We start from the raw sequence: 21,291 nt of genomic DNA, 5'->3' as shown, positions 1-21,291 counted from the left end.
GGTGGCAACAAGTGGCCATATTGGTGAGGATGGCTAGAGCCAGACATACAGTATGTGGCTGCTGTTGGAAAGGTTGTGTAGGGGGAGGAAGGAGGTGAGGTGTAGGTCCACGTATTTGAGGATCCTCAGAGCCTGCTTGAGCAAGCATGTGTGTGGGGTGTCTAAGGCGCATCAGATTTGTGGGTGAAAGCTTCCACCTCTCCAGATATTCATATAACTCATATGGGGTATTGGGGTGTGTGTTTGCATCAAGCAGGATCTGAAAACATCCTCGAATACGTAGCCTCACCTCACGGGAAAGGGCACGAAGATAAAGAGCCAGGCTGCGTGAGTACGCCTCCTCACCATCATCACTATTGACTCGAGCAAGGTAGTTCAGTACCCGTGTCAACATTGGTACGGGTATCTTGGGCAGGGATCTGGCGCCTTCTTCTTCCTTGCCAGGATGGTCCAGCAGGCTGTGGGGAGCCCCGGATCTGGGCAGCTGGGCTGCTGCTCATGTTGCCCTGCTCCTCCAGTATGGCTGATGGTGCAGCAGCAGACTGTCCTGGTGGTGGGGTTTGTGGCACAGGCACTGGGTTTTCCTGCGAGGATTCTTCACCCATGCTTCTTGTAGGGGGAGAAGATGGGCCAGCCACCTCATCCCCTACAGGGTCAATTATGGGCTCTGTATCTGAGCCCGTTCCTCTATCCGTAAGGTTGGACTGAGTTCTGTTATGAAATAGAACAGAGCCAAAAATAAATCCATTTTTTTGCCCTGTAAAGTATCTGTGTAATGTGGTGTGAAGTATCTACTTATGGTCTCAGATCCAGAATAGGAGCGAGGAAGGAGAGGCGGTCATAATATATGTATTTCCTCTTTATGTGGCCCGCATCCCCACTCCTGGACCGCTGCTGACGTTCCCGCCTGTACTGATCGTGGATGCTGCGCCAGCGTCTCATCACATCTTCCACTGCAATGTGACAGGAAATATTCTCAATTTCACATATTTGATTGGTCACATTTGCTACCTGTATCCTAGGCATGGGGCCTTCTGGGGTGTGCTTTCTACCCAGGGTGGCATATATAATTGGGGCATCCAGGCCAGATACACAGGGTCACAATAGTTCAGGTATCAAGTAACTACACTTAATAACTTGGTTGGCTAAGAGGATGAGGAGCTTGTGGCCTGGGCCAAATTATGGCAGTGTAAAACCATGGCTCACATAAAAATCTACCCGCCTCATCAGGCAAAAAGTGCAAGCACAGGAAGGGGGGAGGGGCTGATTCTGTATGCCTTTTTTGATGTGAGGTAATTTTAAACAGTTTTTGGCCTTGTACTTACTCATTCGCTGCAGCTCCTCACGTGGCCGATCAGCAAAATCGTGGCGCATGTGGTGACATATGCGCCTCCATGACGCCTCCTTTCTTGCCCGGTTGGCATAATGGGCATCCCGTTGGTCCCAGATTTCTGGCCGTTCCTGCACCAGTGCAATGAGCATCTCCACACTGAGGAAATATGGACGCCATGCTGCTGCTGTACTCCGTGGAGGAGTACTTCCGGGATGTCTGGAGCGCTTTTTGAGCTAATTAGCATGTCTAGGCTTCCTGATGATGGATTGGCCCATTTCCTGTCACCAGCCAAAAGACCTGCGTATTTCTCGCAGGTCACATGTGTGGTCCGTGTGTAATCCGTATTTTCTGCGCCCCCATAGACTTGCATTGGCGTACTACGGGCAGCATGCTGTGATTGGCACGGGCCGTACAATACGGACGAGAAATATACGGCTGATGGGAGCCGCCCCATAGAGAATCATTGGTCCGTGTGCAATGCGTGCTTTTAGCGCCTCTCACTCGTCCGTATTCCTCTCTAGTGTGACCCCGGCCTTAGATTTTTCCTCTGGTGATCAGCAATCATCAAGTCTGACCACAGATTCTCCATTGGATTAAGCTCTGTGCTGTGAGTACGCCGCACCAGACATTTACACATTGCCCCTTAAACAACTCGAATATAGCCTTCCTACGCGTTTCTTCCTCTGCAGAGGATTCATCCATGGAGTCAATGAACTGTGGGGGCTAAATGGGTGAGAAATCCTCTATACAGAGGAAGAAATGTGTAAGGAAGGCTATATTTTCTTTTTGGGGTATTACCAACGCAGTATTACACTTGGGAGCAACACATGGGACACGACAGGGTTTGATATAGTCCCTGTTATACCCTGCTGCTACAACCCGGCCTGGACGGTATTTGTCATCACGAAACATCGGTGAGATCAAGCCTTTTATACTTGCACTTTATATTGTCACTATCATTGGTGGTCCTTGTGTTTGGTGATTTTTGTTCTAGGTTCTCTTAGATCATTAAAAGTTATATTTTTGCGCTCCGTGTTGAGATTTAATGGTCGTGTTTGGTTAGTGGGGCCTCTATTCCTTATATTTAAAGACTCTATAGAAACCGGGTCTGTTCCTTTTGATTGGCGGCAAGCAAATGTGGTACCAATATTCAAAAAGGGGTGTAAAAGGGAACCTGGAAACTATAGGCCGGTAAGCTTAACATCTGTTGTGGGTAACATTTTTGAAGGGTTTCTAAGGGAATATGGAATATCTCAAAGTTAATAAATGTGTAACTCCATATCAACATGGATTTATGAAGGATCGCTCCTGTCAGACTAACCTGATCAGCGTCTATGAGGATGTAAGCTCTCAAATGGACCAAGGAGAATCATTGGATGTCATTTATCTCGACTTCTCTAAAGCATTTGACACTGTCCCACATAAAAGATTGGTAAGTAAGATGAGAAAGCTTGGGCTAGGGGAAAATGTGTGTAGATGGGTAGGTAGCTGGCTTAGTGATAGAAAACAAAGAGTGGTTATTAATGGGGCATCCTCAGATTGGGCCAGGGTTACTAGTGGGGTACCACAGGGGTCTGTATTGGGCCCCCTACTATTTAATATATTTATTAATGATCTAGTGGATGGCTTACACAGTAAAATATCAGTATTTGCAGATGATACAAAACTATGTAAGGTAGTTAACACAAAGGAGGACAGTTTGCAACTACAGACAGATTTGAGTAAATTGGAGAATTGGGCTGAAAAATGGCAAATGAGGTTTAACACAGATAAGTGTAAGGTTATGCACATGGGAAGGAGAAACAGATGCTACAATTACTTACTAAATGGGAAACTGCTGGGGAAATCAGACATGGAAAAAGACTTCGGCATCTTAGTCAATAAGAAGCTAAATTGGAGTGCCCAGTGTCAGGCAGCTGCCACCAAAGCAAATAGGGTCATGGGGTGCATTAGAAGAGGTCTGGGAACACAAGATAAAAACATAATTCTCCATCTGTACAAATCACTCGTCAGACCACACTTGGAGGATTGTGTGCAATTTCGGACGCCGGTGTTCAAGAAAGACATTACTGAACTTGAAAGGGTTCAAAGGCGAGCTACTAAAATGATAAATGGAGTTGGTTCACTACAATACCCAGAAAGGTTATCAAAATTAGGTCTATTTACTCTAGAAAAGAGAAGACTTAGGGGAGACTTAATATATATGTACAAGTATATCAGAGGGCAATACAGAGATCTCTCCAATGAACTGTTTGTACCAAGGACTGTGACAAGAACAAGGGGGCATTCTCTTCGTTTGGAGGAGAGACAATTTCTGCACCAGCATAGAAGAGGGTTCTTCACGGTAAGAGCAGTGAGGCTCTGGAATTCTCTTGAGGAAGTAACATAGTTACATAGTAACATAGTTATTAAGGTTGAAGGGAGACTTTGAGTCCATCTAGTTCAACCCATATCCTATCCTAACTTGCCCTAACATGTTGATCCAGAGGAAGGCAAAAAAAAACCCATGTGGCAAACAGTAAGCTTCACATTGGGGAAAAAAATTCCTTCCCGACTCCACATACGGCAATCAGACTAGCTCCCTGGATCAACGCAATATTAAGGAGACTAGTGTATATACCCTGTAATATTATACTTTTCAAGAAAGGCATCCAGTCCCTTCTTAAATTTTAGTAGTGAATCACTCATTACAACATCATATGGCAGAGAGTTCCATAGTCTCACTGCTCTTACAGTAAAGAATCCGCGTCTGTGAGTATGCTAAAACCTTCTTTCCTCCAGACGTAGAGGATGCCCCCTTGTCCCCGTCACAGGTCTAAGAGTAAAAAGATCATTAGAAAGGTCTTTGTATTGTCCCCACATATATTTATACATTGTAATAAGATCACCCCTAAGCCTTCGATTCTCCAAACTAAATAACCCCAAGTGTAATAACCTGTCTTGGTATTGCAGACCCCCTAGTTCCCTAATAACCTTGGTCGCTCTTCTCTGCACCCGCTCCAGTTCAGCTATGTCTTTCTTATACACCGGAGACCAGAACTGTACACACTATTCTAAGTGTGGTCGCACTAGTGACTTATATAGAGGTAAAATTATGTTCTCCTCATGAGCATCTATGCCTCTTTTAATGCATCCCATTATTTTATTTGCCTTTGCAGCAGCTGCTTGACTCTGGCCACTAAATGTGAGTTTGTCGTCCACCCATACACCCAGGTCTTTTTCAGTGACTGTTTTGCCCAGTGTTTTACAATTAATCACATAATTATACAACTTGTTCGTTCTACCCAAGTGCATGACCTTACATTTATCCCCATTAAAGCTCATTTGCCATTTATCAGCCCAAGCTTCTAGTTTACATAAATCCTCCTGTAATATAAAATTGTCCTCCTCTGTATTAATTACCCTGCAGTTTAGTGTCATCTGCAAATATTGAAATTCTACTCTCTATGACCCCTACAAGGTCATTAATAAATATGTTAAAAAGAAGCGGGCCCAAAACTGACCCCTGTGGTACCCCACTGCTAACCGTGACCCAGTCCGAGTGTGCTCCATTAATAACCACCCTTTGTTTCCTATCCCTGAGCCAGCTCTTAATCCACCTACACATATTTTCCCCTATCGCCATTGTTCTCATTTTATGTATCAACCTTTTGTGTGGCACCGTATCAAAAGCTTTTGAAAAGTCCATGTACACCACGTCCACTGCATTCCCTTGGTCCAGTCCGGAACTTACCTCTTCATAAAAGCTTATCAGATTAGTCTGACAGGAACGGTCCCTTGTAAACCCATGTTGATATTGGGTCATGAGGTTATTCTTCTCCAGATACTCCAGTATAGTATCTCTTAGAAAACCCTCCAGGATTTTACCCACAGTTGAGGTTAAACTTACTGGCCTATAATTTCCAAGTTCAGTTTTTGTCCCCTTTTTGAATATTGGCACCACATTTGCTATACGCCATTCCTGTGGTACAGACCCTGTTATTATGGAATCTTTAAAGATTAAAAATAGTGGTCTATCTATGACTGTGCTTAATTCCTGCAGTACTCGGGGGTGTATCCCATCCGGGCCCGGGGATTTGTCAATTTTAGTGATTTTTAGATGCCGCCGTACTTCCTGCTGGGTTAAGCAGGTAACATTTAATGGAGAATTTTTATCCCTGATCATGTTATCCGTCATGGGATTTTCTTGTGTAAATACTGTTGAAAAAAAGTCATTTAGCATATTGGCTTTTTCCTCATCCTCCTCCACCATTTCACCCAGACTATTTTTAAGGGGGCCAACACTATCATTTTTTAGTTTCTTACTATTTATGTAGTTAAAGAATATTTTGGGATTATTTTTACTTTCTCTGGCAATGAGTCTCTCTGTCTCAATCTTTGCTGTCTTGATTTGCTTTTTACAGAATTTATTTAATCTTCTGTATTTATTTAATGCCTCATCACTACCTACTTGCTTTAATTCTCTAAATGCTTTATTTTTGTCCCTTATTGCGCCCCTTACAGCTCTATTTAGCCATAGTGGTTTCCTCCTATTTCTCACATGTTTATTCCCATACGGTATATATTGTGCACAGGTCCTATTCAGGATGCTAATAAACGTCTCCCATATTCTTTGTGTATTTTTATGTCTCAGGATATCGTCCCAGTTAATTGCACCAAGATCATCTCTCATCCGTTGGAAATTTGCTTTCCTGAAGTTTAGTGTCCTTGTAACCCCTCTACTACACATCTTATTAAAGGATACATGAAAACTTATTAATTTGTGATCACTATTACCCAAGTGACCCTCAACCCTTACATTTGATATGCGGTCTGGCCTGTTGGTTAATATTAGGTCTAGCAGTGCCCCCCCTCTTGTTGGGTCCTGAACCAGTTGTGAAAGGTAATTGTCTCTCATCGTTGTCAGACACCTATTACCTTTGCTGGAACTGCAGGTTTCGGTTCCCCAATGTATTTCAGGGTAGTTGAAGTCCCCCATAATGACTTCTCCTTTAGTCGCTGCTTCATCTATTTGCTTTATGAGGATATTCTCTGTAGCTTCCATTATTTTTGGAGACTTATAATAAACCCCTATCAGTAATTTATTATTTTTCCCCCCTCCCCTTATCTCTACCCACAGGGACTCTACATTTTCATTAGATTCATATATATTATCACGAAGGATGGGTTTTAAGGATGATTTTACATATAAACACACGCCTCCCCCTCGCTTATTTGTTCGGTCATTTCTGAACAGACTATAGCCCTGTAAATTATCCGCCCGGTCACGGCTCTCGTCCAGCCATGTCTCAGATATCCCCACCATGTCATAATTATGCTCCAACAACATTAACTCCAATTCTTCCATTTTGTTGGCGAGGCTTCTGGCATTAGTATACATGCACTTTATGTATCTCTCTGTACTTCTATTCTTTCTTAAATTATTAACTGTTCTAACCCCACCCCCCATGCCACCCCCACCCCCAATGTCATTATTGGTGCCCAGGTCTCTATCTGCACTGTCTTTCCCTCCTATAAAAGGAATACCCTCCCCCCCCCCGTCCCTAGTTTAAACACTCCTCCAACCTTCTAGCCGTTTTCTCCCCCAGCACAGCTGCACCCTCCCCATTGAGGTGGTGATGGCCAACTCACAGAATGAATGTAAGAAAGGAATGGATGCTTTTCTTGTGAGCAACAGTATAGAAGGTTACAAATAACATATAGGTAGATGGTTGACCCAGCTTAGTGGAAGGAATTTTTTTCCCTATGGAGAAAATTGGCTTCTACTCTGTGGGTTTTTTGCCTTCCCCAGGATCAACAATGCAGAACAGCTGCACTAAAAATAGGCTGAACTAGATGGACATAAGGTCTTCCTTCAGCCTTCAAAACTATGTTACTATGTTAGTGGTGCCTCTTGTTAATGGTGGTGTTTGGTTAGTGGGGCCTCTTGTTATTGGTGGTATTTGGTTAGTGGGGCCTCTCGTTGGTAGTGGTGGTTGGTTAGTGGGGCCTCTTGTTAGTGGTGGTTGGTTGGGTAATGGGGCCTCTTGTTGGTGTTTGGTTAGGGGGGGGGCCTCTTGTTGGCGGTGTTTGGTTAGGGGGGCCTCTCGTTGGTGGTTGGTTAGTGGGGCCTCTCGTTAGTGGTGGTGGTTGGTTAGGGGGGGCCTCGGTGGTGGTTGGTTGGGGGGGGCCTCTCGTTGGTGGTGGTTGGTTAGTGGGGCCTCTCGTTAGTGGTGGTGGTTGGTTGGTTAGTGGGGCCTCTTGTTGGTGTTGTTTGGTTAGGGGGGCCTCTCGGTGGTGGTTGGTTGGGGGGCCTCTCGGTGGTGGTTGGTTGGGGGGCCTCTCGGTGGTGGTTGGTTAGTGGGGCCTCTCGTTGGTGGTTGGTTAGTGGGGCCTCTCGTTGGTGGTTGGTTAGTGGGGCCTCTCGTTAGTGGTGGTGGTTGGTTAGTGGGGCCTCTCGTTAGTGGTGGTGGTTGGTTAGTGGGGCCTCTCGTTAGTGGTGGTTGGTTGGGGGGCCTCTCGGTGGTGGTTGGTTAGTGGGGCCTCTCGTTAATGGTGGTGGTTGGTTAGTGGGGCCCTCTTGTTGGTGGTGGTTGGTTAGGGGGGCCTCTCGGTGGTGGTGGTTGGTTAGGGGGGCCTCTCGGTGGTGGTGGTTGGTTAGAGGGGGCCTCTCGGTGGTGGTGGTTGGTTAGGGGGGGCCTCTCGTTAGTGGTGGTTGGTTAGTGGGGCCTCGTATTTAATAGTTTTCTATTAACAAAATAAAGTGAGAGTTTAAAATGTGAAAAACAATCCACTAAAGTTTAATACCTCCCTTTTGCCATATTAAAAATAAAAATGTAAAAAAGTAACGTTTGTTATTGCTGCAGTTATAAAAGTCCGATCAAAATATAACAATCAGATGAGTAAAGGGCAAAAGTCATGAGAAGCATTCAAAACATTGTATCTATACTAAAATGGCATCAATGAAGACGTAAGCTCAGGACGCAAAAAATAAACCCTCACCCAGCTCCAGATCCTGAAAAATCGAGGTGCTGTGTGTCTCGGAAAATGGCAACAAAAACTAAATTTTGGGTTCTTTCAAGTCTGTAATATATATATTCTCCTACACATTTGGTATCTGCAAACTCGTACTGACCTGGAGAATCATATTGGCAGGTCAGTTTTACCATATAGTAAATAAGGTAAATAAAAAAAAAAAACAAAAAAAACACCTATCTGGTAAAATGAATGCTATCACTCAAAAGTACAACTCATCCTGCAAAAAGCAGGCCGCCATAAGGCTACGGGGACGGAGGAGTCAAAATGTTTTCCCTGGGAAGAAGAGAAAACAAACAGAAAATCATAACGTCTTGAAAGGGTTAAAAAGGAGCCTGCCAGCACAGAATGACTGTTCAAACCAAGCACAGTGGGGCCAGTCATTTAAATGCATCTTCTCACCTGCCTTGCTTTCCCTCTCTCTGCACCTCCTCGCCTTTGATTGACAGCTCTGGCTTTCTAGAGCTCGAGAGTGGTGGAGATAGATGGAAAACAAGCAGGTGGAAAAGCTCCAGGGAAGGGTAATACGCCACATTTTAGCATCCGTACTGCAGACTGATTTTTGGGGCGATTAGTTTGGCTCATTAGACCCGCAGATGGGCCAGGAGTTACAGGCTGAACACAAATCCTAAAATTGTCGCCCCTCCCCCAAACTAACAGGAAGTGGACGTATAAAGACATTACGTGCTTGTTTTATTACAAATCACGGATATATACAGAAAGGTTGTGATGATGCAGCGCTAACGTCAGGAGCGTGGCATCCTGTGCTCATCAGTCATGTGTCTACATAATGGTCCCATCCTTGCTCCCGTGTGACCAGAAAACCGAGAAACGCGACCCCGTCCGTAATCCGGCATCACCCCGAGGTATCCGACCCTGGAGGTGCCGGCTGAGCGCCTGAAGTGACTGTGTTTAGAAGCTCTGCCATTGCTGCCCTCTCTTCTTCCCTTTGCTTCTTCTTCACAGCCTTAATTTTCTTTTTGTCCTCCTTTTCCAGGTCCTTCACCATCTCCTGGAACTTAGGACTACGGAAATCTACTTGGATGCCAAACTTCTCACGGGCGACCGCCAAAAGACGTTCCTTACGGGATTTCTCATCTCGCTCTTTCTGCTTTGCTTCCTTCTTCGCCCTGCGCCACTCCTCCACCATCTTGGGCATTTTTGCCATGTTAGCCGCTATCAGCCGAGCCCTTAAAGATACAAAGATGGGTTAGATAGAGAATGAAGTCATGCGTGATACGTGAGGGGATATGGCTGGTGGGACCCCCGGCTTGTGACATCCCCAGCGGCAGGATCTGAATGTACTATTACACGTCGGCCATTCAGACGCACAGCCGACTCTATAAGACCACCTCGTGTCTGACATGTTCTAATAGAGCACACACACAGGGGTTTCCTTAAGCAGACCACCCTTTTAGGTCCTAGCCTTAATCTCTTCCTGACGGGGCCATTTTCTAAATGTACGCTTTTGTTTTTTTCCTGCCAAGAGCAGTAACTATTTCACTTTTTCAATCCAAACAATTGTATTAGTTTTTTTGTTTTAATGGAGAACGTTTTGTATCTCGACATCTTACCATACGATGAACAGAAAAAAAACCCCAATTGTGGTGAAATGGCAGATCTAGATAGACCGGACCGCTACGGCGAGACTATGTCTTATTAATTTCTTCATTTACAGGTTTTATTCTCCCTCAGGGGTCTTGGCCGAGCGCCGTCTGGTAAGATATTCTGCCGTAGCAATGTACAGGGAGAATCGCACGATGAAGCCCGGGCTGCGGCCTCACCACATAACGAGCCCTGACGTCGGAGCCAGTGACCGCGTCGTGGAGGATGAGGGGCGCACCCTGCAACACTCGCCATAACCGAAGCTGGCCGTTGTTAAAAAGCGGCTTTAAGGGGTTAACAGCGAGGATTGCAGCTCCGCTCCTCTCACTACGGTCCGGTCTGACCGGCTGGTGCCATGCACACACCCGAGGGGTCAGAAACGGAGGGGGCTGCACATCCCCTTTAAGGAGTTCACATTACTGCTTTGATTCGTGACTTGTCCATCAGTGCTATGACCCCGACTGAGACACGTGAGGCCACCAGTCCTGGCTACGAGGTTAGCAGTCAGGAATATACGCCCGCTACATGGACTGGTGAGACGCCGGGCACCCGGCAGTCTGGATTACCAGATGCCGGATTACAGAGGTGAGCACTAGGTGGCGCTGCAGTAGACACCCATCATATGGCCGCTGTCTATAACAGCACCACCTAGTGCTCAGCGATGTGTGATGCACGCTGGTAATGATATAGTGCGTGCTGGGCCTTGTGGTTCGGGTTGCTATGGCGACCAGCTCTGACCTCTCCTTCTCCTGCCGCGCCAGCTCCCGGTCCTTCACCTCCAGTCGCTCCTGCATCTCCCTCAGGCTCGGGCACCATTCCTTCTCCTCCTCCTCCACAGCCCGGAGCTGCTCGGGACTCGGCCACAGACTCTCAGGTTTCACCCCAGAGGCGCTGCCATGGCGGCCGTAAAGCTTGGCCTCATACTCCGGCCCTTTATGCCAGTACTTGGTCTCTGGGTCATTAGGGTCAGGCTTATAGATGCCTCCTAGCCCCCAAATCCTCGGCCTGGCATGGTACCCCGCCGCCGGCCAGGGTAGGGTCAACGTCCGCAGCCCGGCCCAGCACCTCTGCATGGGCAGCGCCATCTTTGAGCACTCGCACTCTGACCTCAGAAGGGGGCGGAAGTCTGGAAACCGCGCTGCGCCTATGTGGGTCCTTCCATAGCTGGCGGAGATATTGCCTGCACAGACCGCTGATACGGGGCGTCCCCGGCGATGCCTGTCTCATTAGCTCTGATTACGTTAATTACCTATGGTGAGCCTGCTACTGTGTCAGAAGTGATAAGGAGGCTATGCTGCAGGTGTGGGAGGCTGTGCAGCCCGGGGGAGAGTGGGAAGGGGCAGAAAAGGTGAATTACATTGTCTATAGCGGTATGCTTGTAAGTAATTAGTGTTACCCCCATAGAATGTGTGGTGAGGGGTCACTGGTCTACATTGCTCTAAATCTGCTATTAATATGTATTTTATTCTAATCTGAAAGCGCCATACTCACCCTCCCCAGGTCCAGCGCTGAGTTTCCACAGCAGCTCCCAGTGTCTTGTATTGCTGACAGCGCTGCAGTCAATCAAAGAGCATGGAAATGGAGCGCCCCTGTCAGAGCCGCTGATTGGCCTCAGAGCTATCCATCTAACATGAGCGCCGGAGACCATGCCAGACACCGAGAGCGCCGGAGACCATGCCAGACACCGAGAGCGCCGGAGACCATGCCAGACACCGAGAGCGCCGGAGACCATGCCAGACACCGAGAGCGCCGGAGACCATGCCAGACACCGAGAGCGCCGGAGACCATGCCAGACACCGAGAGCGCCGGAGACCATGCCAGACACCGAGAGCGCCGGAGACCATGCCAGACACCGAGAGCGCCGGAGACTTTGTGCCGGACTTGGGGATGGTGAGTAAGGCGCACTTTGTTTATCTCACCCACTGCAGCCGGGAGATGGGTTTTCTGTAAAGGGACTCTCCCTTTTATCCTCTCCTCACTAGGTGAATCTTCATTTCTGTGCTTTTTTTTTTTTTCCCTTTTTGTCATCAGTGTTTTCAGCAGAAAATTGTCATAAAAAGCTGCAAAATGTTTTCTGCAATACAGAGTTGTTCAAGAATGATGCCACTTCCGGCGTTTTCCTGCCAGTCTGAAGAGGCCGTGGTGGAGATGCCAGGAAGGCGCGCGCCCGACATCCACCCTTCACCGTCTGATCGGTGAAAGAGCTGTAGCTTTCAAGGACGCCATAGACTTTGCCATAGAAGGCTTTATGCACACAGCAGAAACCAGGAGTGTCAATATCAGTGTTGGGCCCTGTTCACACGTTCCGCCATGTGTGCACACACCCTTATACTTTTCCACTCCTGGTTTTGGCTTTCAAATACTGATCTAAAGTTCTCTGTAAGTTTCACCCCTGGTTTTGGCATATAAACACTGATGTGTGAAGTCCTTATGTACTGGAAGAAAAAAAAAGATGCAATTCATCCATTATTTGTGTTTTTTTTTTTTTTGTTTTTTTTTACTTTGTGACCAAATTTTGTTTTTTCTTTTAGTGTTTATCAGGTTAAATAATATTATGTTCTGATACTGGCTACCAAAACTTATATATAATAAATTTTTCTTTCCTTTTTTTTAAAGTTCCCCTTAGGAGATTTGTGCCAGTGCCGTCTGGAGTATTTAATAAAATCCCTGATCAGCAATTAATAAAAGTACCAAGCTGGCGTCAGCAGGCCCATGGCTGCCCTGCACACCCATCGCCTCCTTGCTGTCGCAGACTCTGGACGATCGACATTTCCAGACCATCAGATGTGGGTGCAGTGATGGCGACAGCTGAGTGACACCAGGGCTCAGGCACAGGTGTGCGTCCTCTTTACGCCCGGCCCTGTATACACAGCCCCACACACGTAGGTGACAGTTTCGTCCTGCATCCCGGGGGGTCTCGCTCCGTATACCACGACTCCTCCATAAGGCCGATAATACATCAGGGCAGACTGATAACTCCATCTATTACCAGTTGCCTCTAGCAACCAATCACAGCTTCTTTTATTCTTCAGAAGCAGAATATGAAATGAAAGCTGCGCCGTGATTGGTTGTTCTGAACAAAAACAGACACGGAGCACGTCTCCAGTGCATAATGGAGCCGTGTGTATGTAGGTCTGCCTCCGAATCGGAGGGGGTGCAGTGATGACTGACTATGCCAGTCGCCGAGGGCTCAGGCTTTTGGGACTCCTGTAGGTTGTGGCTAAGGAAGAGTATTCTACATCAAAAAGCCTTTAAAGTTAGGGTTATATCAGGAATAAAACAGCGCCACGCCTGTGCGCAGGTTATGTGTGGTATTGCAACTCAGCCCGATTCATGCCGCAGGAGCTGATCAGCCATACCAGACACAACCAATGCGTGGCGCAGCTTCAGAAGACTGCACACATATTACTGTGCCCGGTGCTGCCGTTCAGGGTCGGGCACAGTCACAACCGTCGCCATGATGAGCCACGTCGTCTGTAGGGATGCTATAAGTGGAAGAAGCAAGGAAAACCTGCCAATATTATCAGTGCTGCCGCTCTGAGGGTCTCCACTCAGTCCAGGGGTGACGAGTTCCTGGAGTGACCCCCACAGTCAGCGGCCACAACAGTCGGGTCACGCTGGTCACTTGTGGAGACTGTCAGGGCAGCAGCTCTATAGTGGGGCAGAATTTGACTGTCACTATAGCTCCTCTATTGAGCATCTTTAAAAATGGTAAAAAATAAAACAAAAAAACACTTTTTTTTTTTTTTTTTAAAGGGGTTGTCCACCTTTTGGGAATAACTTAATTTTTTTTTTTTTATTCTTGTATTTTTGGCTACATCTAATTTTTGCAATTGGATGTCATTAAAAATGTTGCACCGTCTGCCTTCTATACGCTCTTCATTGTACTATGTACTGCTGGCTGCAAAGTGAGTTAACTGAGAATCAGTCAGTGAGCCCGCTATGAAGAGCTGATGAGTTTGTATCTATTGTCTTTTTCTAAGCTCCTCTCGGCCACAGACCACGCCAAAGTTGAATGTAAAGGTTCACAAGTAAAACTGCAAAATTTATAATGAAACCCATTTGTAGGACGGTTTTTTATCTCCAATATATGGATTTATGGGGGAAGAAAAGTGACGAAAAGTGTACAACCCCTTTTTTAGTTGGTGTTAAAAAAAAAAAAAAAAAAATGTGCCTCTGCCATTAGTTGACATGTAGACCTTTGCCTGTTTTTTGTGACTTGGCAAAGTATTTGGTCAGTATTTTCCATCAGTATTTGTAAGCCAGAACCAGGAGTGGGTGATAAATACAGAAGTGGTGTTGGGTTTCTATTCTCCTTTTCCTCTGATTGTTCCGCTCCCTAAAGGGATGTTCCCGTCCTCACAAATTAATATTTTGTTAGTGTTTGTGAAAAATTAACTTCTGCAGCTTATTAAAATTTGCTGCCATTTTTTGAGATATGAACTGTTTCTTTTGTTTGCAGCTCGTTGCCTGGGAAACAGACCACCGCTGCTGTCTACCTTGTACGCATTGAGCTGAACCTGACCAGGATTATGAGGTAACTGTGCGCTCCAGTGATCCTGGCCAGCTTCAATATAGGCCTGACAGTAAAGAGATCATGAGCAGTTAGCATGTTCTGCTGGCTAGCAGCCGTGGTCATATTCCAAGGCAACAAGGTGGAAAGATGGGAATAACCATTTTGTCAGTGGTCAGTCTTGAAACCTGACAACCGTCCATACGTATCAGTGTGTCTAATCTCGCCCTAGTACCTGCACCAGTGACCCTATTCCCTCACATCTCCTTCAGTCCCTTTCCTCGGCTGTCGCCACTCTCGAAATTAAAATATTTAACCTCTTATTTGGTATCTTTCTCTCCTTATTTAAACACACCAGCATACATCCATTACTAAAAAAAAAACATCCCTTGACCTGAACTGCGCTGGGAACTACAGACCTGTCTCTAATCTTCCCTTCATCTCTAATCTCCTGGAACGCCTGGTCCACTCTTGTGTCTCATCCGCTATCTCTTTGATAACTCTCTTCTCGACCCTCTACAATCCGGTTTCCGCTCTTTACACTCTACTGAAACTGCCCTCACTAAAGTCTCTAATGATCTACTAACAGCTAAATCTAATGGTCTCTGCTCCCTGCTGATTCTCCTGGATCTCTCTGCAGCATTCGACACTGTGGATCATCAGCTCCTCCTCACTATGCTCCGTTCCATTGGCCTCAAGGACACCGTTCTCTCCTGGTTCTCCTCCTATCTCTCTGACCGCTCCTTTACTGTATCTTGTGCCGGTTCCTCCTCCTCTCATTTTCCCCTTACTGTTGGGGTCCCCCAAGGATCGGTTCTAGGCCCCCTCCTCTTCTCCTTGTACACTGACATTGGTCAAACAATCAGTAGATTCGGATTTCGGGACCATCTCTATGTTGATGACACCAATTATACGCTTCTTCTCCTGACATCACGCCTTCATTACTACAAAATACCAGTGATTGTCTGCTGTCTCTAATATCCTGTCCTCCCTCTGTCTGACGCTGATCTCCTTGTGTTTCCCCCTCCACTACCCTACCTATGCCGTTATTGCCATTTCCGTGTGTGGTTCCACCACTACTCCTCAGTAACATGCCTGCTGCATTGATGATCTTTCCTTCATTCCCCACATCCAATCACTCGCCCTCTCACGTCATTGACATCTCGAAAGCATCTCTAATATTCGACCTTTTCATGCCTTTGACTCTGCAGTAACTCTTAGGGTATGTTTCCACTGGCCGGATTACATCCGGATTTGCTGCGAATTGGACGTTGTGTACAGCCACAGCGTCCAGATGTTACAGCATAGTGGAGGGGATTTTATGAAACCCCGTCTCCACTATGTGTGCAGGGACGCCTCTGGCATCCCTGTGTATGCGCACAGATAAATAGCCCAGTCTATGGATATGATGCGGTGATACAGCACATACAAAAGGGGTCGGCGCTTTGGGTGGAGCGGGGTTTCCACACTGCCCCAAAGCGCCGGCAATACGGAAAGTGGAAACATACCCTCACTGTTTCTCTTATTCATTCTCGTCTGGACTATTGCATCTCTCTCTTGATCGGTCTCCCTCTTCCTAAACTCTCCCCTCTCCAATCCATCCTGAATGCCGCAGCTAGGATTATATTCCTCGCCTCCCTCATCTCTCTATCACCCTACCTGTTCTCCCTGTTCCAGTAATAACCTAAGATTAACATTCTGAATAATTTGAACTTCCCACTCCCGTCTCCAAGACTTCTCTCGTGCTGCACCAGTTTTCTGGAACGCTCTAACCCAGGCAATCGAGCTAATTCCCAGTAGCCACAGTTTCACAACACCTACTTTTTTTTTTTACCTTTTGTGTCCCCCCCTGTTTTCTCATAGATTAGGACCCTCGTTCCTCTTGGTATCACAGTTGTGGTGTCTGTACAAGTCCCCTCTGTAATGTAAAGTGCTGCGGTATATGTTGGCGCTATAGAAATTAAAATGATTCTTGTCAGACTTCCTGAAATCTGTGTAGTTCCAAAGGGGTTAGATAGCTGTGTCATGTATGGGATTGGCTCCAGCTGTTGGGGAAACTACAACTCCCAGCAACTGCATGATGTGACGTGACTGATCCCCACACAGGCTTATACGCAGCCACTGTATACAGTAAGTTGTTAGGTGTCTTGGGTGAATTAATTTGCATAAATTATTGTGAATCACTCGTGTATCTCATCGATACTCAAATGTGAGTGCGCCGTCACCTCTCCAGACATAATGGGGCCGATTATTGGCGCCACGTGATGAGTTACCGAGCATCGCAATGGCTTCGGGGTTACGGAGGAGCGCTGCTCTGGAGAGGCCTCTTGTCCTCGTCTGATGGGCGCTGCGTGTTATTCAGTTGCTTAATGAGACTCGCTGCTGTTAGATGCTGAATTATCAGAAATGGCGGATTATTTGGTGGCCCTGCAAAACTCTCAATCTTTTATTTTTACTCTGGGAGTTGGGATGCCGTACACACCGGGGTTATTCCCATTTCTTCATATTTATGGCCCCTCCTGGGCTGGATACCGTCTATATCTTTAGTTCCCCTGCGGGGGGCGCTACTAGGAAATTGAACATTCTTTACTAGATCCTCCCACAGACGAGGGATGATCACTGGTGGTCCCAGCTTATTTTTAGAGTTTGCAGATGACCCCCCTTAACACTATTGCCCCAGTTTCATACGTTGCCCCGTTCCTATCCGTTTTGGGGCAATGTATGTGACAATGGATGTTGCAAAGTCTATGCGATGGTGGACCCCTGGCCATAAATGATGGATGGCTGCCACCTGCCGTGATGACCTGCACGCTTTACCACCAGACGCCCCATCACCTGTCGTCTATGAAACTCAAACACGTCTGAACTGGCGAAACCAACCTGACTCCAACCAAAGTTTGTTTTTTTCTTTGTTCAGACAGGTGTGATGCGTGTGGAAGAGATCTCCAGCCTTTTTCCTAATTTTCAGCCCATGGGTCCTTCTCCACCCATCGTGTATATAAGGCAGAGCCGAACCTAAAGTGATTGAGAAGGTAAATCGGCGTATGACTCTGGGGTCTCCTGAGACCCTCCAAGACTGACGGAAGGGGACCGATCCCCAGACGACCGCGTTACCCCTACTGAAGAAAATGCTCCTGCTCCTTGTTATTGTGGCCGCCTCCTCGGTGAACTCGGCTCCTTTCCTCAAGGACGAAGGGTCGGCCTACATCAGCGTGGAGCCGAATCATGGACGACGGCAGGAGACGTCTGATAGAAGGGCGGTCGGAGAAGGACGAAGGAGCAAAACGGATTCCTTCCGAGCAGCGGCCAGAGTTCCTCTAAAAGACCACATGGACGAAGGCGCCCGCCAAAGGAAAATGGTTTGGGAGAGCGCCATCCGGAGGGAGAGGCCCACGTCTCGCCCCGACACGGTGCTACCGATTGGGCGGGATGCCCTGACGAGATCCAGCTGCAACGCTCTGCCCTTCATACAGGTGAGGGCTTGTTAATTCTCTGGTCCCCTAAGGGTCCGCCGTGCATCGAAAACAGTGAAATCCACGGGGAAAATCTGCGCCATTGTCATGCTGTGCGTTCACAATCGGCGCTGCAGGTCAACTTTGGCGCCAATCTAATTTCCGACCGCTAGTCCTCAGCCCAAGTGCCGGTGTTCTGAGCCGATCACAGGGGTCTATGTAAAGGTGGTTTGTCTGGCCCCATAGACCCCCAGTCAGGCTGGGACTTGGGGTCTTTTTGATGCTGTGATCTAAAAGGCACATGAGTTTTATTTAAATAAGATTAATATTAATGAAAAAAAAGAATATTAATGATAGAATGTATTCTTTAATATTACATGATATTTATTACAATGTTTTATTTAGTCTTATTTGCTATTTTTAGTACGGTATAGAATCATATTTATTGCTTAATATTATAAATAAAAATATAAATAATAATCTTATAGCTATATATTTAAGAATAAGATTGTGATATAGATATTATTTTTAATTTATATTTTTTTTCAGAACGTCTTCAGGAAAAGCTGTGCTCCTCTGAAGCTTCCCAATAAATTTTGCTTCGGTCAGTGCAATTCGTTTTACGTCCCCGGTCTGCCGCCCGGACTGTCTCGGCCCTGCACGTCGTGCGCTCCCACCCGTTCCAGGCGCATCTCGGTCCCGCTGCGCTGCCGCGGTGGGCGTCTGTCGTGGGAAGAGGTGGTCCTTGTGGAAGAATGTGCCTGCGACGCCCCGGAGCTCGGTCAGGTGGGCAGCGGCGAGGGATTTCTGCCAGTGACCTAAACCCCGGACTGTATGTGACGCGGGGCCTCGGCCTCTGAGCTTCTGGAACTGACCCCTGGCGACGCGGCCAGACGATAGCGAGAACTATTAATTTATTTTTTATAAACTTTTTATTTTAACGTCGCTCCCTTTTGAGGAGTTTGCAAAATGAGTTACAACCATGGGACGTCTCCCGTCCTGATGTAGAATTTTAGTCCTTTTTGTCTCTTTTAGGTTTTTTTTTTTTTTTTACGTTTTGCACATTCCTAAATCGCTTCTCTTATCAGACGTCTTTTGTCTTTCTATACCTTGCTCTCCGCTTGTGGTCAGTGAATGAGACCCCTGTCCCGGTCCTGCTTTCACAGCTGCTGGCCTCGCTGCTATGTGTCGGTGCAGGTAAGCACCATCATTAGGGAGTGGTGACAAAGCCCCGATGTAGCAGGCCAGATTAACCCCCCCGTCCAGAATATACCCGAGGTTAAATTGGCCTAGGCCAGATTATACCCCAGCTGCTGTAGATCAGATTTTTCAGGCTTTTGAGAACCATCAAAAACGAGGCTCCAGGCAGCACACAGGGGGGAAAGAGACAGTGAAAGGGGCCCCAGGCAGCACACGGGGGGACAGAGACAGCACATGGGGGCCCCAGGCAGCACACGGGGGCCCCAGGTAGCGCACATGGGCCAATGTATGCTGCCTGGGCCCCCGTGTGCTGCCTGGGGCCCCTTTCGCTGTCTCTGTCCCCCCGTGTGCTGCCTGGAGCTCCTTTCACTGCCTGGGGCCCCCGTGTGCTGCCTGGGGACCCGTGTGCGGCCTGGGGCTCCTTTCGCCGTCTCTGTCCCCCTGTGTGCTGCCTGGGGCCCCGTTTTTGATGGTTCTCAAAAGCCTGAAAAATCTGATCTACAGCAGCTGGGGTGTAATCTGGCCTACACTACTTTAACCTCGGGTATATTCTGGGTGGGGGTTAATCTGGCCTGTTACACCGACTGTACGAGCAGCTCGGGATGGGTGGTAAGTGTCAGCGGCAAGCGGAGATCTAAGAAATGAAAGTTGCAGAACTTTACAGAAAAGTGGAGCACCCCTTTAATCCCTGGACTCCGGCCCTCCTGTGCCACGTGCGGGGAGGCACTTTACTTGCGGCACCAGATACTACTTGTGCGCTGATGATTACTGCCCCCAGCAGAGCGGATGCGTTACATCATCATAGTCTAGTTCCCGTTCCCCGTCTTTGGCCGGCGACGCCATCCTGCCCCTCTGCCCGCCGGTAATGGCCGCCCGCATCGTCACGCTCTGCACTATTATAAAGGAGTCCAATACTTGCCAACCCAAGGTTCAGAGTCCGGGTGCGCCCCCTGATGGACGTGTGTGATAATGCAGACCTCAGGATGGAGTATAGTGCCGAAGTAGACCCTCAGCAGCCGGTATGGCAGCTCCGGCCCCATTGGTAGAGGACCAGCATAGTCCTGGGCCACCGTCTGTGGCTGTGCGCCACAGCATGGAGGAACTCTTCATAGCAGGTATCGGCCCTCCTCATTCTCTCTGTGGGGGGAAGGAATATTCCTGCGCACGCCCCACTTCCTGAGCAGCCCCAGCGGAGCCCTCAGGGAGGTGGGGGTCCGTGCTAAATCGTCACTTTATTTCCATGTGTGTTTTTTTTTTTTTTTTTAATGTGGGCCGATGGAAGGTCCGGATCATCTTCCCGGTCAGTTGTGATCTGTAACCAAATGACCAAATGTGGGGGTCACCGCCCCAACAGGAATAAACACATTTTATTACACTTGTATTAAAATTCATTTTATTCTGATATTTTATAATCCAAAATTGTGGTATTATATAATATATATTTATATTTTTTGCTAGCATTTATATACATAAACTTGTATTCAGCCTTGTATGTAATGTATTATTTTTAGTTGAGAATACTCACTTTTTCTTTATACTACTGGGAAAAGAGAAATGCCATCTGGTGGTTGTTCTTGGAACTGCAGTTAAAGGATTTGTCCACTTTTTGGGGGTTTCGGTAAGAAGTTTGCCCTATTTTGATAGCCTCTGTCTTTGCACTGTCTATTGCTGCCTGAAGAATGAGCTCACTGAGAACCCATCAGTGAGCCCGATATGTTAAATGTAACTTTTTCTTTTTATCTGATTTATCACAACATCAAAGTAAAATGTGCAGGAAAAGAGAAAAGGCTGTGAAAATAAAACTGTGTGCTAAATTTTTAATGCAACCCAATAAAAAAAATCCCGAATACATGCATTTGTTTAAAAAAAAAAAAAATTCCTTTCAAGTTGGACAACCCCTTTAACTAGAGCTCATCTGCTTCCATGGACGCCATCGGAGTTTTATTGAGGCAGTGTTCAGACGTGAAGCACTATGCTGAGTGCTTCTTAGGAGACCTCTTAAGTAGAGTAATGCAACCTGTGGGTCCTCCAAAATTTGTGATTTTTAGATTTTTTTTTTAATTTGAACTGCAAGACCTCCTTTGACCACATGGTGGTGCTGCAGCACTGCGCTTTTCCCCTGTCTGTGCCGCCATCAGTCTGAATTCTAGCTTTTCATCGCATCCACAGATGAC

General features: G+C 47.0%; 2 protein-coding genes across 18 annotated transcripts; one reads left to right on the top strand and one right to left on the bottom strand.

Annotated features, from left to right (window-relative positions):
• Nucleotides 1-9,023: 9,023 nt before the first annotated feature.
• GADD45GIP1 (GADD45G interacting protein 1) lies at nucleotides 9,024-11,037 on the bottom strand. The gene is made up of 2 exons (XM_073587480.1): nucleotides 10,691-11,037; nucleotides 9,024-9,537 (listed from the first exon to the last, which is right to left on the bottom strand). The coding sequence occupies exons 1-2, from the start codon at nucleotides 11,035-11,037 to the stop codon at nucleotides 9,204-9,206; spliced, it is 681 nt and encodes a 226-aa protein (XP_073443581.1). The 3' UTR covers nucleotides 9,024-9,203.
• Nucleotides 11,038-11,091: 54 nt separating this feature from the next.
• Nucleotides 11,092-19,006, top strand: LOC141099286 (DAN domain family member 5-like). Of its 17 annotated transcripts, none has more exons than XM_073587482.1 (5): nucleotides 11,197-11,330; nucleotides 12,569-12,787; nucleotides 14,415-14,489; nucleotides 17,383-17,938; nucleotides 18,467-19,006. In XM_073587482.1, exons 4-5 carry the CDS (start codon nucleotides 17,594-17,596, stop codon nucleotides 18,737-18,739), a joined length of 618 nt encoding a protein of 205 aa, XP_073443583.1. In that variant the 5' UTR covers nucleotides 11,197-11,330; nucleotides 12,569-12,787; nucleotides 14,415-14,489; nucleotides 17,383-17,593; the 3' UTR covers nucleotides 18,740-19,006. The 17 variants fall into 17 exon arrangements, with proteins under 17 accessions (XP_073443596.1, XP_073443592.1, XP_073443587.1 ...); XM_073587496.1 differs by lacking the exons at nucleotides 12,569-12,787; nucleotides 18,467-19,006 and adding exons at nucleotides 11,453-11,842; nucleotides 11,984-12,147 and having other exon boundaries at nucleotides 11,226-11,330; nucleotides 17,383-17,593; XM_073587497.1 differs by lacking the exons at nucleotides 12,569-12,787; nucleotides 18,467-19,006 and adding exons at nucleotides 11,453-11,842; nucleotides 12,038-12,147 and having other exon boundaries at nucleotides 11,229-11,330; nucleotides 17,383-17,593.
• Nucleotides 19,007-21,291: the final 2,285 nt, after the last annotated feature.

The sequence above is a fragment of the Dendrobates tinctorius genome, unplaced genomic scaffold, assembly GCF_039654945.1.
Source record: "Dendrobates tinctorius isolate UK_male_01 unplaced genomic scaffold, ASM3965494v1 ptg000099l, whole genome shotgun sequence".
Lineage (NCBI taxonomy): Eukaryota > Metazoa > Chordata > Amphibia > Anura > Dendrobatidae > Dendrobates > Dendrobates tinctorius.
The sequence above is the reverse complement of the archived record's forward strand: the minus strand, read 5'-3'. Positions and strand labels throughout refer to the sequence as shown.